At 36.3% G+C, this 14,881-nt stretch overlaps 1 protein-coding gene across 1 annotated transcript in view; it reads left to right on the top strand.

Annotated features, from left to right (window-relative positions):
- Positions 1-14,881, top strand: part of LOC103596536 (probable phospholipid-transporting ATPase VD) — a gene marked incomplete at its 3' end in the record, with an annotated part of 54,018 nt that overhangs the window by 31,038 nt on the left and 8,099 nt on the right. The window contains exons 2-3 of the mRNA XM_008580176.1: positions 5,581-5,907; positions 8,470-8,664. Coding sequence (XP_008578398.1) covers positions 5,618-5,907; positions 8,470-8,664 — 485 coding nt within the window. The remainder of the gene's footprint in view (positions 1-5,580; positions 5,908-8,469; positions 8,665-14,881) is intronic.

Genomic DNA, 14,881 nt, shown 5'->3' with positions numbered 1-14,881 from the left:
CGGTACGGGGACGACACTGAGGGTTGTGATCCGTTGCCGGACACGGAAAAAAGACAAAAAATAAAAATAAAATAAAAAAATAAAAAGTTTGTTATTGTTAATTCTCAAGACAGGGTTCCTATCAGTGGTAGAGTATCAAGACAAAAAAAAGAAAAAAGAAAGCATGGGACCATTTGGTTTATTAGCAGAAAACTATGACTGATCAGTTCTTTGGGGAATGGGCTAAATTTTAGAATTATGAATGATGTCCTTGAAAAATCCTAAAAATGCTCCACATTATGTTGTTTATTAGAGCTTTTGTCTACTAGGTTGCTATACTTACTCTTGAGGACATTTGGAAAGAGAGTATGACTGTCCTCAGCTAGTTGGTTACCTGGCAGCCTCTCCAGTTAAATGAAGAGCTAAGTTACCAAAGTGGAGTGTGACAAGTGATTGGGTGTGAGTCCGAGTCTAATAAATTGAACATAGACGAGTAGCTGGGTATACTTGTTAGTATCAATACTGTGCACACAAATTCTCAATTAATACTTATGAATAAAGTTACAGTTGAGAGAATATTTTCCAGAGAATCACAACAGTAGCTAAACTTTTACTTAGCACTAACTAAGGGTCACGTATTGTTCTAAGGGCTTTACATTTATTAACTCACTGAATCCTCATAACAACCCTTTGAGCAAAATTTAGCTGGTAAGTGGAGGTGTCAGGGGTTGACCTTGGCATCTGGCTCCAGAGTCATTGCTCTTAATCACTACTGTACTGCTTACTGGTCTTATTAGTCCACTAGGAGAGAAAACAGAACTTTTCTGCAAGAATTTTTTAGACCTGGAGAAGCAGGTTCCTTCTGTTAATAAAGGCAGAGTTATGTAATTACAAGCCGAAAGTGAACACTTCTGTTTTCTCAAACTTAGATCTTGTACTACTGCTTCTCATGAAAGGAAAGCCAGGCTGAGCCATGAAAGAGGAAATGGGGTATTTTTTTTCCCTTTTCCCATACTACCTCTTTTCTATAAGTTCAATAATTAACAGACATGTGTTGATCATCTAATTTTGGCCAAGCACTAGACATACACAGGGAGAGGAATTAGATATGTTCCCTGACTTTAAATAACGAAACCTCCATTTTACAAAAAAAAAAAAGGAAAGAAAAATCCGCTGGAATAAAACAATTTGAAGATGTTTATGAAGAGATTTTACCTTTAGCTTTCTGTGGAGCAGATATCCCACTTCTATAGGAAAAGCCTTCTGTCATCATTGAGGGAAGAAGGCTATTGGGGAAAAATTTTGTGTCTTGAATTTTTTTTAAGTTAAAAAAATTTTTCTAGTTGAGAAAAATTTTACATATTTAGAATTTACAACATGATGTTTTGACATACATTGTGGAATGGCTAAATCAAGTTAATTAACATTTGCATTAATTCACATCCTTATTTTTTGTGATGTAAACACTTGAAATCTACTCTCCTGCAATTTTCAAGTGTATAGGTATATTGTTAACTGTGTTCACCATGTTGCACAATAGATTTCTTGAACTTATTCTCCTCTGTAGCTGACATGTTGTATCCCATAAGGGCCTGTTTTCTGCATCTGTTGGGCTGGGAACATGTATCTACCCACTTCCATGTGTACTTTCTACTCAGCGTAGAGCCACATGCAATTAGTGTCTTTCCAAAGTACGTATATCAACACACTAGTGGACCTTGAAACCAGTTCAATGCATGTTGACTAGTATTAATGTGAGAGAGAGAAAGAGAGAGAAGAAAGAATCCCTGTATTCATTGCAAGTGGTAAAGGTAAGGACTTTTTTGTCGAACTTTTATTTCAGTTACATATGTGTGTTTGTGTATATATCCTAGGTCTCATCACAGAACGTAGTTCTCACTGGGATGGCAGTTAACACATTGTGAAAGCTACTGAGTTAGGGCAACTGAGTAGCTAGTAGATCTTGGTCATTCCTGCCCAATATAGAAGCGTTTAAATTTAAACTAGAAATGCGAAGGGATTCTCATCGCATGTTAATTACCTCCAAACCTGATCTTTTCTTCTCAGTCCCTTGAAAGCACAATTTCTCTGTCTTGCTTAAATCCATCCTCTGATCCAAGATTCACTTTTCAAGAGAGAATGGCATTGCTGAAGGGAGACAGAATTGTTTCAAGTGATGAGCTGCCCAGCCTTGGAGAGCAGGAGAGTCTCTTGACAGCTCTAGGAGAATGCTGTGGAAGGCATGAGCCAGCCCCATTCTGTGTTCACTCAAATTCCTCAAGAAGGAAAAGGAGGAAGGAAGTGGGAAGGCAATATGTGAATAAACAGAGCACCTAATGTAAGTTTAAGGTTATTGAAAAGGCACAGAGCAAAGGAGACCTAGAAGTACTTTGGCAATGAAATGTTTTCTAGTCATTATGGAATTGTTTCTTAGGAACTGGGTGACTTGGGAAAGAAATGGTTCTTGTTTATGTCTGTGGAATAAGAAGCCTATCATCTCTGTGAACCAGTAGGTATTTTTGCTAGTGTGAGGTTATTAGTCAGACACACCATGAATCACCAGAAGTTAACACCTCCCATATTTGTTTCATATTTATTTAACTGTTTCTGTGTTTGCATTGTCAACAAATTTAGAGAGCAAATTTATTCTGAAATTTAAAGAGCAAAGTAGAATTTAGATTGTTCTATGAGATTGAGGACACTAGAGGGTTACATAGCCTTATGTTTTAATAAGAGTTTAATTGCAAATGAAAGCTTCCTTTTTAAAGTTTCAAAAAATATCAAATTGTGCTGATTTCAACCTTCTAATATGATATTTGTCATAATGGTCACTTAGTGTGCATGGTGTGAAATGCATGAAAAGGACTTAGTATTTATGTTTAGGATTTTCTGTTATCTGTTGATTCACTTAGAAAGCTCTATCTCACGTCCTTATTCTGGGAGACATTTCTGGATGTGTTATGAGCTACTTTAATAATTCAACCTGTCATTATGAGTTACAGGTTAAAAGGACTAAGCTATTTTTATATAGGTTATTGAGTGAAAACCAGGCTTTTCAAATGCTTCAGAGGTAGGTTTTTAAAAAATTATATTGCAAAGATAGTGACCATTGTTTTTGCCAGTCAGTGTTCATTGATCTTGTTCTCTATGACTAAACATTTTAAAGGACAAACTCCAAAGGACAGAGCTCTAATAGAGATAGAACTTTTTTTTTCTTCTTCCCATAATTAGTATAAAACTGATAAGACTAACTACAGATATTTTCTCTCACTCTTAATAGGGGCTATATATTGTGGGTCCAATATCCAGACACAAACACATACACTAGGAGGGTGTTGTGTTCTTCTTTTTAAAAGTCACTTTCTGCTCCTATGTATCTATTTTTATTATTTTGTTTCAGATACATACCATTTTTAAAGATCTGGTGGATTTTTAAATGATTATTTGTAATTCAACTTATTTTCTGTAAATTCAGTGATAAAATGGTGCTGAATAACCGTAATCTCTTGGATTGCTTAAGGATCGATATATAGTAAACAAGTGTGCTAGCAAGAATGGATTATTAAAAATATTAATCCACTAAAATTACCAGAATACAGTTGGACCAAATCTTTCTGTGCTGCTGGGTAATAATTTATAATTTCGGATCCATGAAAGGTGGATACAATTTTGATGTACTTAGGGGGACATTCTGATTAGTATAACACTTTAGAGAAGAGAATCACTACACATTATAAATTTAGAATGTACCTTAAGAAGGAAGCAAGTTTAAATAATTTGCCCACACTACTTCAATGCCTTAAATGCTAGTTTGCACATGGGATTTCATTTATATATTTACTGCCCATCACCTTACTTAAACCATGAGCTCTTGGAGAATGGGGTCTAGGTATTAATCATCTCCATATTCCTAGCCCAATGTAGTGTCTAGTACATAACCTAGATTTTCTTCAGGTGAGGTCTATGGACACAAATCATATTCATCTGGGGAATTTTGTTAACAGTTTAGACAACCAGGGCACAGCCATAGATTTACTAAATAAGAATCTGCAAAGGTGAACTCCAACCCAAAATGATAAGTAAATGCAATGGCATTGATAAAGCAAAGATAGAAGCCAAGGCCTCTAGACCTTGCCTTCCCTACACCTGCTGACATGCTCATTACCTAATGGGTGAAATTTTACTGGGTGTCTATTAAGTGCTGGGCACTCTGGATACACAAATAAATGTGCATATTAATGTGTAAAAGCAGAAACTGTTGAGTCAGAAGGATTTGGTTTTAATCAGCCTTAGCTACTTTCCAGCCATATGAATTTTTGCAAGTTATTTAACCTCTCTAAGCCTGTTTCCTCTTCTGTAAAATAGAAATAATACCTGTGTCATAGGATTGATACAATGTTAAAAAAGAGAATGCATGTAAAGGGCTTTGCAAAGTACTTGGAATACAGTATGCTTTTAATACATGTTCACTTTTCTTTATTTTTTTCTTTTTTTTTTTTAATTGACGTGGTCACATTCCAGGTAGTGCTGAATTTCTTGGAAAATGAGGAAAACATGGAAATAAGGAAAATAAGGGATTATATATCAGATTTTGTTTTGTAACAAAGCACCCCAAAACTTGATGATGTAACATTTATTGACTCACGTAGGTTGGCAATTTGGGCTGAGCTCAGCTGGGACAGACTCTGTTCTAGATTGTGACAATCTCTTACAGTCTCTGTTCTAGAATGAGACAATCTCTGTTCTAGATTGTGGCATCTGGGCTCACTTGCGTGTTAGTCAGCTCACAGTCAGTGGCCTTACTCATGTAGACGGACACACGGTGGTAAGTGGGCCATGTGTGCTCATCATCCAGCAAACTAGCATGGGCTGGGGCTTATGCTGGTGGCTACAGGGCTGCCAAGAGCAGGGCAAGAGAGCAAACCCTAGTGAGCAAGCACTTTTCAATCTCTGCTTCTGTCATCTTTGCTAGTGTTACATTAGCCAAAGCCAGGCACTTCACCATACCCAGATTCAATGGGTAGAGAAAGACTCCACCTCTTGGTCGGCAAAGCAGTGTGCAAACAGGGATAGGAAGAATTTGTGGTCATTTTTGTAACCTATAGAGAGGTTTTATTGATAACCTACTTTCTATTAGGCTTTATACTGGGTGATTTACATGTTATTCATTCAGTCTTCACAACAATTTCCTGACATGCTTGGCATTGTTCCCGTTTCAAAGATGAGAAAACTGATGATCAGAAAAGTTAAGAGACCTGCACACATTAAGCCCAAATCATTTGCTTCAAGTTGTGGTGGACTTTTAGGTGTTGTCACTTTTTGCTTAGATGATCACATGAATAGCCCATGAGGCAGAAGGTGTATGTATGTATGCTTCACTTAATAAAGATTTGGTTAAAATGTAATTCCAAAGACTAACTTTACTTTCCCACTTATATGTTGAACCATTGGGTCATACATTTATTTGGTATAGAAAAAAAAATTTTTTTTAATTAAAATTTTACTGTCCTTTAAATAATAAGCTTCTGGCCGAAATGTCGTTATGCTTTCCAGAGGCTTATGAGAAGTGTGTTTTTTGATTGTTTGTCTGTTTTTTGCCAGATCACCTCCACCACCTGGATCTCCCCGCATTTTGGACATGACTGAGACTCTTCAATGGGCCAGATACCACTGGCGGCAGCTGGTCAGTGGTACAACTAGGGACGATGATGAGAGACCATACAACTACTCCTCACTGCTTGCTTGTGGGTGCAAGTCCTCTCAGACCCCCAAACTGGCAGGAAAGCACCGGGTGGTTGTTCCCCACCTCTGGCCCTTCAAAGACGAGTATGAAAAGTTCTCAGGAGCCTATGTGAATAACAGAATACGAACAACAAAGTACACTCTTCTGAATTTTGTGCCAAGAAATTTGTTTGAACAATTTCACAGGTACTGTGATTTTTTTTGAAAAAATCTTAGGAAGCTTTTTGTTATTCTAGTTTATATATAAAATTTTTCTTTTTCATAACACAGTATGTTACTTAAGCCTAAGAATTTTTGACATCATCCTTGACAATTTTGGTAAGAGTCTGTTGTTGTGGAATGATGACCCCTTACATTCACATTGCACTTTACAATTGGTAACATGCTTTCTCTTTATCAGTGAAGATATTGTTTTTCTCATATTATAGATTAGCAAACTAATTAACTGTTGTTTAGCTAATGTCATACCAGTGATAAGTAGTAGACCAGAGGCAAATAGCCTTGTATCTCCTCATTTTTGCTTTAGTGATCTTTCCATTAACCCATGCTGCATTTTAATTTCAGACTTTTCTTACTTGATAATATGGGGAAATAGAACTCTGAACCAAATGCAGGTGTAAGAGGTTATTATGTAAAACAATGACAATTCACTTTAATATGCATTAATTGAAGTTCTCCTGTGAGCTTAGGCATTGATGGAAATGCAGGTATAAGTGTTGCTCCTTTCCTTATGGAGTTTGCAGTTTAGTCAGGGAAACAAGATAGTAATCAAACAATGAAAAGACACAGTGGGTACGATTAGTGTGATAAAGTGTGACCAAGTAGAATGGAAGCAGCAAAAAGAGAAATAATATAGTCATGTGCCACATAACAACATTTCAGTCAATGACAAACTGCATGTATGATGGTGGTCCCATAAGATAATAATGGCTATACCATATAGCCTAGGCATGTATTAGGCTCCACCATCTAGCTCTGTGTAAGTACACTCTATCATGTGCACATGATGAAATTGCCTAACATTGCTTTTCTCAGAATGTATCCCCATTGTGAAGTGATGCATGATTACACTAGCTGAAGCGATAGAAGGGAAAGTGGCATTTGACTTAATTATGTAAGGCATGTGAGATATTCAAGGCAGAGGTCAAAGCATATTTCAGATAAAGGAAGGAGTATGGGTAAAAGCCTAAAGGCAGTACCATAGAAGACTTGCTTGAAGCCTGGGAGGTAGTCCTCACTGACTAAACATAGAGTCTACTCTGGGGAGCAGCAGGAAATAAAGCTGGAAAGATAGGTATGACCAACTAGAGGAGTCCTGATGTCAGGATAAAGAGACCCAAGTCTGCAGGCACAGTTCTGAACAGAGGAATATCATGCTTATGTCAGTATTTCACTGTCAGGCAGTGTGGTGGGTAGACGGAAGGGCTTACAGGCAAACTGAAGGCAGAACACTTAGTAAGATGCTACATTTATCCTGGGGAGTTGTAATGAGACCTGAACTTAAAACGATGTGGTGGGAATGAAGAAATAGCCTATTACAGATATTGTGGCTTACAGGTGTGGGGAATTAAATGAAAGGAATACAAAGATGATATGAACATGTTGAGCTGTGATGACCAGAACAATTAACAAAGAAAAGAGAGGACAAGAGTAAAAAGAAGCTTGGCTGGAAGATTATTTTGTTTTTGTAAATGTTGTGTTTGAGATGCTAATGAGAGTACAGATATTCCCAACATTCATTATTCATTCTACATACATTCATTCTAATTTTTCATTCTACATATGTTCTATATGCATTTATTGAGCAGGGGCTAGGTTTAAAGTACAGATGTGAATTTGTTGAATTAATGGCTTTAAGTGCTTATAGGTGTATCTGTCTTTTATGGAATCTAGTGCACTCGATGGAGTAAAAATCTGAAACTAGAACAATTTCAGGGCTAGAGCTGTAGATTTGGATGTGGTCCACATGGAAATAATTGAAGCCACAGAAGTAGCAAAAAGAGTTAAGGAAGAATTTCAGAGTAAAAGGAGTTTGGGGTGAGGGCGAAGTACGGGTAGATTATTCTTTTGAGACGTTTCATGATCAATGGAAAAACGTGGTAAAAATTTAAGGGGCTATGCAGGATTGAGATTTTGTTTTTCTTTTAAGGAAAAGGGCATCTTGAACTTACCTTATGGCCCAAAATAAGGAACCAGTGTAGGAGTATTTAAATATACAAAAAAGAGAAATAGAAGAAGTTCCTGAAGACAGTGTTCTAAATAGCATAAAAAAATAGGGTTAGTCTCAAGAAGATAAAACTTCAGGCTTTTCCACTTATTTTGAGCTTCTTTTGATTCTAATGTTCAGACATACAAAAGGCTAGAGGATTGATTTGGGTCTTTACTTATTTACTTGTATGTTTATTTTTGTAACACATTAACTCTGAATTTTTGTTAACTTTTAAAAAACAAAATAGTATTTCTTGTTATGCTTTTCATCATGTTATACAACTCAGGACTGTCCCACCTAAATATTCATTATTATATACTTAATGAATAATATCTCACATTGATAAAGTACGGCACAAGCCAGATGTCTAGGAGGGTAATTCATATTTCATTCAGTTTTGTTAGATTTTGCTAGTTCTCTATTCTGTAGAATACGAAATCAATGAATAGAAACTTGTAAGAAAACGCAGTAAGGTATTTTACCTCTTTTACTTCAGTCTTTGATTTGTTAACATCTCCTTGTGTGTGTTTGGGTTGCAGAGCTGCCAATTTATATTTCCTGTTCCTAGTTGTCCTGAATTGGGTACCTTTGGTAGAAGCCTTCCAAAAAGAAATTACCATGCTGCCTCTGGTGGTGGTCCTTACAATTATCGCAATTAAAGATGGTTTGGAAGATTACCGAAAATACAAAATTGACAAACAGATCAACAATTTAGTAACTAAAGTTTACAGTAGGTAAGTGTAATCGGAGATTTGCTAAGCAATATACACGTATTATTTAGAAACGTATAGAGTATTACTTTTTTCCCCCTTAGGTGTGACCAGGACATTTTTTGCATTGTTGTTGTTTTTTTTTTGGTTTTTTTTTTGTCTTTTGTCTTTTTCCGTGTCTGGCAACGGATCACAACCCTCAGTGTTGCCCCCGTACCGGACCGGGGACCGGCAACGGGATTGCTACCCTCGGTGTTGCTCCCGCGCCTCGCTCAGCCAGTGAGCGGGAACCGGTCTGCATGTGGGATCCGAACCCTCGGGCGGGAGCGCCGCCACGCTTCCCAAGTGGCGCACTATCCATTGCGCCACCGGGCCGGCCCCTTTTTAATTAATAATTTGAGGATGGGATATGAAAAACAAGAATGAAAATAAGTGGATATGAAAAGCAAGATGGGATATGAAAAAGAGAAGACAGGAGCTACCTGTGGAGGAAAGGGATTGTGAAAAATGGAGAAGAGTATTTTTTTCTGTTCACAAAACTAGAAGCATCTCATTGCAGCAGCAGCACAGGGCATTCATAAGAGGAGGTCTGTGCAGGAGCATATTTGCTCTGTTGGAGACTTTATTTCCAGTATTTATGAAATAGAAAGTCTGTGTAGCCAAGAATGAACTCAATTAAGGTGAATTTTGGACTGTGGGATGTACTATATGCAACTCCTAGGTTTTTATTTGTAGATATAAGTCAATACTTAGTAAACAGTACAGACAAGTATGACTTATCTTTAGTATTATGTGAGCCATATAGGAAAAGTTTAGGGAAGGCTTCTCTGAAGAAGTGATATTTAAGGATTCTGAATTTTTTTCATTATTAGAATTCTTCAGTGGTTTTTACAACCTTTGTTTTAAGTATCTATCAAGAAAACAAGGAAAAGAACTTTTTTTCTCCTTTGTAAGATGATGTGAGATTACTTTGATAATGAAAAATTAGTTCTATTTTTTCCTTATGTTTGTGTCTAATCAAAAGGGAACCAGAAAAACTGGTTATTAAAAATAACCAGTTAAATGAAATTGTATTGTGTTTTTTAAAAAAGAAATAATAGTGTAAGTCCTTGGTTTTCATTTTAAAGCAATAAAGCATTTTACTACAACAGTTCTATGCACCATGCGATAACATGTAAGTGCTTATTATATATATGCCAGGTATAGAGAAGTTAAATGTTGATACAATCTCTACCCTCAAAAAATAGCTGTAAGAAGTACTATTTTACAATGATTATATGATAAACAAAGTCCAGATTTTGATCAATTTTAAGATTACCCAGCTAATGCCAAATCTAGTAAATGGAAAGAATGCTTATTTTATGTATTTTTGTATACAGATTCTGGTATATAAGTAATTGCTGATTTTTAGTGCTAGTTAAGGGTTGATAATGTGTGTTCATTTGCTTTTCTAAATTGTTCTAAAAAGTTGTAATCCTAATTTTTCCCACTTAGTAGTGTGTAGCCTTGGGCAAATTGCATAAGTTAGCTAAACACCCAGTTTCCTTCATTATGAATGTAATAATAAAACAGTAAGCATAGCACCTAGTCCTTTCTAAGTGCTAAGTAAGGGTTAGTCATTTTGATTGTTATTGTAGGTTAATAATGACTATTAGCTAGAGTTTATGTTTATAACACTCTACTATTTGTTAAATATTAAAATTACATAATGGGAGACCTGGTATAATTTTTTCCTCAGGACATAGTCCATATCTATTTTAGATGATTTGCATATAAACTTAAAAATAAAATGCAATAGTCTAGTCAATTATTTAATCCATTCTAAGATATTACTTTATGATTGCATTTCATAATAGACTCAGGCAACCTTATGTCTTTTTATCTATATTCTATGTAATTTGCTTTGGTTTGATGTTGTAGAGGAAATAATGCTTACATTTCCCCCCCAAATTGTTCTCAGGACAATTATTATATCAGAAATAAAGGTAAGCTATAAAACCATGCCTTGTTAATTTAAATATGCTAACTTAAATTTCTATGAAATACGAAAAATCACTTTAGAGAACAAATTATTTCTCAGCAAATATAGGATGAAAGTCCTGGGCTACTAAATTTAACAGCATTTTGGAAGAAGCATATTAACATTTCTGTGCAGATAATTTGGTTCTTATTTCTAATGTTTGGTCTTTCACAGGGTGCTTACTTTTCTATGGGAAACTTGTTTGAAATAACAAACATTAGTCTAGAAATTAAACATTTAAATAATATTACACACCAATTAAGTTAGAATAAACTGCTATAGAAAACCTGACTTTCTTAAGATTGCCTTTAAAATAGGAGCCCTTTGTAAGGCTTAAAGGGCTGTTTCAAGGTAATAGAAGTGTTTTGAAAATAAGACAATTAACCATTTAACAAATTTGAGTCCTACTAGGTGGTAGGCACTGAGAGATTTAAACAAAAAATAGTTACAATGCCTGCCCTCAAGGAATGTACACTATTTTCTAACCTTTAAAAAACACCATGTTGTTGATGTTCAGCTCATGTTAACATTCAAGATTATCTCATAAATCCATAGAAGTCATAATTCTTGAAATGAGACAAGTGGCCTTTTAAAATAATTAACCATATGTATGACATTTTACAAAGCAGTAGTTCTACAAATTCACTAATTATAATGCACAATTAAATCACATTTTATTTGGTGGTCATCAGAAGTGATTGTAGCCACCAGTAAACTCCAGTACTTGAGAGACTGGACTCTGGGCTACCTGTCTTGTTTCAAATCACAGAACCACATAGGAGCTGTGGGACATTGAGCAAATTACTTAACCTGTTAAGGCCAATTTTTTTCTCATTTGTAAAAGGGGGTTATAGTACATACCAACCATATAACATTGATATAAAAATTAAATGAGTTGATGTTTATAAAGCATCTGATAAATCTAACCTACTGTTGTGTCCAATGATATTTCATTACTTGCTTGTTATAAATTATTTTTAGTGTTTTATTGGAAAAATACTAAAAACATGAAAAAAGTTCATTTATAACCTCACCCTTTCTCTCTCTACATTTTGCAAAACAAGAAGTAAAAGTCCACCCCTCATTCTTTTCCCATCTTACTAACTCTCACCCCAGTGGAATCATTGTTAATAGTTCAGTGTGCATTTTCCCAGCTTTTCCCAATGCTTATATAGCAGAGCTGTTTGATATTGAACTCTTAAAGAAGCAATATGGGCTTAGAAGTTTGCCTGAAGGAGGGATTGCGAGCGCTCTCTCCTGACCAGTGAGAGTCATACACAAGCACAAACCAGCAAGTAGATGCGAGAAATTCTGGTTGAACGTTTAGGCCCTGGGTGAAGAAGAAAGTCCTCTTACTAGTTTTAGTTCTACATCAGGGAAGAAAATGTAGCCTCATTTTGCATCTACCACCCTTGCAACTGTTCAAAGCTAGTTAAATGTGACCGTGAGCGTTGTTACTTGGCTTGTCGCTGCTCTCTCACACCCTGCTCTCCTGTGCCTGTTGTCCCTTGTTCCTCCACTCTCGGCATAAGCACTGTGACTTATGAGCTCTCCTACCTTTCTTCGCCTGACTCATCCTGGATCACCCTTCAAGACTCGGTTTGGGTGTCACCCACTCCCAGGCTGAAAGCCCCTCCCATTTGCTCCCATAGTAACCTGTGCATACCTCTCTCTTATGAAATTGCTCTGTGTCTCTGTTTCAGATTTCAACTATAACTTCTCTAGAGTGGGGACCATGTCTTAATCATTTTTATATCCTTAGCACCTAACACAGTAACTGGCATATTAAGATCAGTATACGTTTATTAAACTGAACTAGCTAGTACCCTTTGGGAAAAAAAATAACTATTTTTTAAAATCCTGGGCTGGCCAGTTAGCTCAGTTGGTTAGAGCATGGTGCTAATAACACCAAGGTCCAGCTGTGATAACACTGGCCAGCTGCCAAAAAATTTTTAAAAATAAAGTAAGATAAAATGAAATAAAATAAAGCCTGGTATGTCCTCCAAATGGAGTAAATTCAGTTATAAAATTGACTTCATTTGAATTTTGAATTTTATTCCAATATAGAGTAAATAAACTTGTTCCTTAAGAGAATTCTACTTCTTGTATTTGAAAGAAAAATAAAATCCCTAACCCTAATGTTAAAGTCTGTCTTCTGTTCCTACCTTCACAAATTCTCAGCAAATTTCCTCATAGCTTTCTTCATATAGAAAGTAGAAGCTCTTAAGCATGAACTAAATTCTGTCTTACACCATCCACATCTTTACCTACTTTCTTCTGACCTTAGCTGAAGAAGAGACTCCCTCTCATGTAATATTTGTGATAGTAATTCTTCCGTCTGTGTTCTTAATCCCATTTCTGTGGCTCCTCTGTAGCCTCAGCCAACATCCCCCGCATTCTGTCCTTTATTTTCTACTTTGCCTTCTCCATCAGCTTCTTCCTCACATCCTGTATGCATGCCCACCTCTCATCCTTTCCTTTGACTTACTTTCCCCTGCAGTGGCTACTTTCACCCTTATTCCTTTCATAGCTAAACTTCAGGAAATCTACTTCTTCACCTTCTAGTCCTTCCCCAGTTCACTGGAGGCCACACTTTCACCTTCACTCCCACCAACAACAATTTCATGTTATCAGCTTTTACTAAGGTCAATAGACCTCCTAATAACCAAATACCATAGGCACTTTGGTCCTTACTATACAGGACCCCTTTGTGGCTTTTGGCTGTAATTACTCCCTCTTTAAAATTTCCTTCTCCCTTGATTTCTCTGACTCCACTTCCTGTTGGGTCTTCTTCTACTTCTCTGTTACTTTGAAGTCTCTTTCCCTAAGAGATCTTATATCCTTACCTTATATCAACTGCCCTCTGTGTACGTAGGATTTCCAAATGTGTATCTCTACTCATTATTACAGGTCAGAACCCTCAAACTGGGGGACATCTTCAACTACATATTCTATTTTAAATAAAAACTTGTCAAACAATTTATTACCTCCCCTAGGATGCAACCAGTTGCTTCTACAATCTGAGACATGGAGAAAGGCACCACCCATCACCCCACCATGCAAGTTAGGTACCAAAATGTCATCCTGAAAACTCCTTTACATGTAGCAAGTCAGAAAACTTCATTGTTTCTGGTACCTAAATATGTATTGATTTCATCTTTTTCTATCCATCTCTGTTGTCTGCCTTAATTCTGACCATCTTTAACCCTTACCTGAATTATTTCAATAAGTTCCCATTGGTGTCTTGGCCATTCGTACTGTAAACTAGCTTCCCACCTGACAATCTGTCCATTATTCTGTCTCAGGTATTAGCAAACTAAGTAGGACTACATTCTTCTTGTGAACCTTTAGTGACTCCCCATTTCCTATGGAATGAAGTTTTTACTCCTAGGTGTCTCATGTAGGACTAAACCTTCAAAGTGCGACCCCTGCCTATGTTTTTGATCTTCTCTCTGTTACTTCCCTCTATGGAAAAATGAACTAGTATACACAGACACTAGGAAAAGTTTTAGAAAAGACAATATAAACCCTACATATGTTGAGTGAAATAAGCAAAGCACAGAGGGATAAATACCACATGTTCTCACTCATAAGTAGCAGCTAAGAGAGAAAGAAGGAAGGAAAGAAAGTCCACATTGGTGCATTGGACTTGCAGAGGGAGAGAACATACTTTGGGATACAAAGCAGAGTGGGGGGGGGAGGGGGGAATATTTGGGTGGGGGACATGAGGTACAAATACAATTTGTGGTAATGGGCATGCTGCCAGTGTGGATCTGGCCTTCACATCTTGGGCACAAGGGGTGACAATCAGCTTTGTATCTCCTGAATATTCATAACCAATAAAAAAAAAGACAATATAAACCATTTATTTGTCTTTCTCCGTGGACTAACAAACTTTTAAGGATTTTCTTTAGTTGAATTCAACCTTGTGCATTAAGTATTACGTATGTCCTGAAAAATGTACTTCTTAGGTTGTCTTTTAAGCTAAATATTTCTTGAAATATCTGATATAATTCTGTACAGCAGAAGTTAGGAAAGTATTGTTATAAGGTGGCATTTCTAATCAGATGAATTAATAACTTTTAATATATCAGTCATTTAACTTAGAAAATAACTATATCCCAGGATTCTTTGACAGTCAATTTGAATATTTAGCCCCATAAATATAATAGAAAGAGTAACTTTTCTTTAAAAAATAAGTGTATTGTTATGACATATATC

The sequence above is a fragment of the Galeopterus variegatus genome, unplaced genomic scaffold (genome assembly GCF_000696425.1).
Source record: "Galeopterus variegatus unplaced genomic scaffold, G_variegatus-3.0.2 Scaffold2041, whole genome shotgun sequence".
NCBI lineage: Eukaryota > Metazoa > Chordata > Mammalia > Dermoptera > Cynocephalidae > Galeopterus > Galeopterus variegatus.
This window is presented reverse-complemented; position numbering and strand designations above follow the sequence as displayed.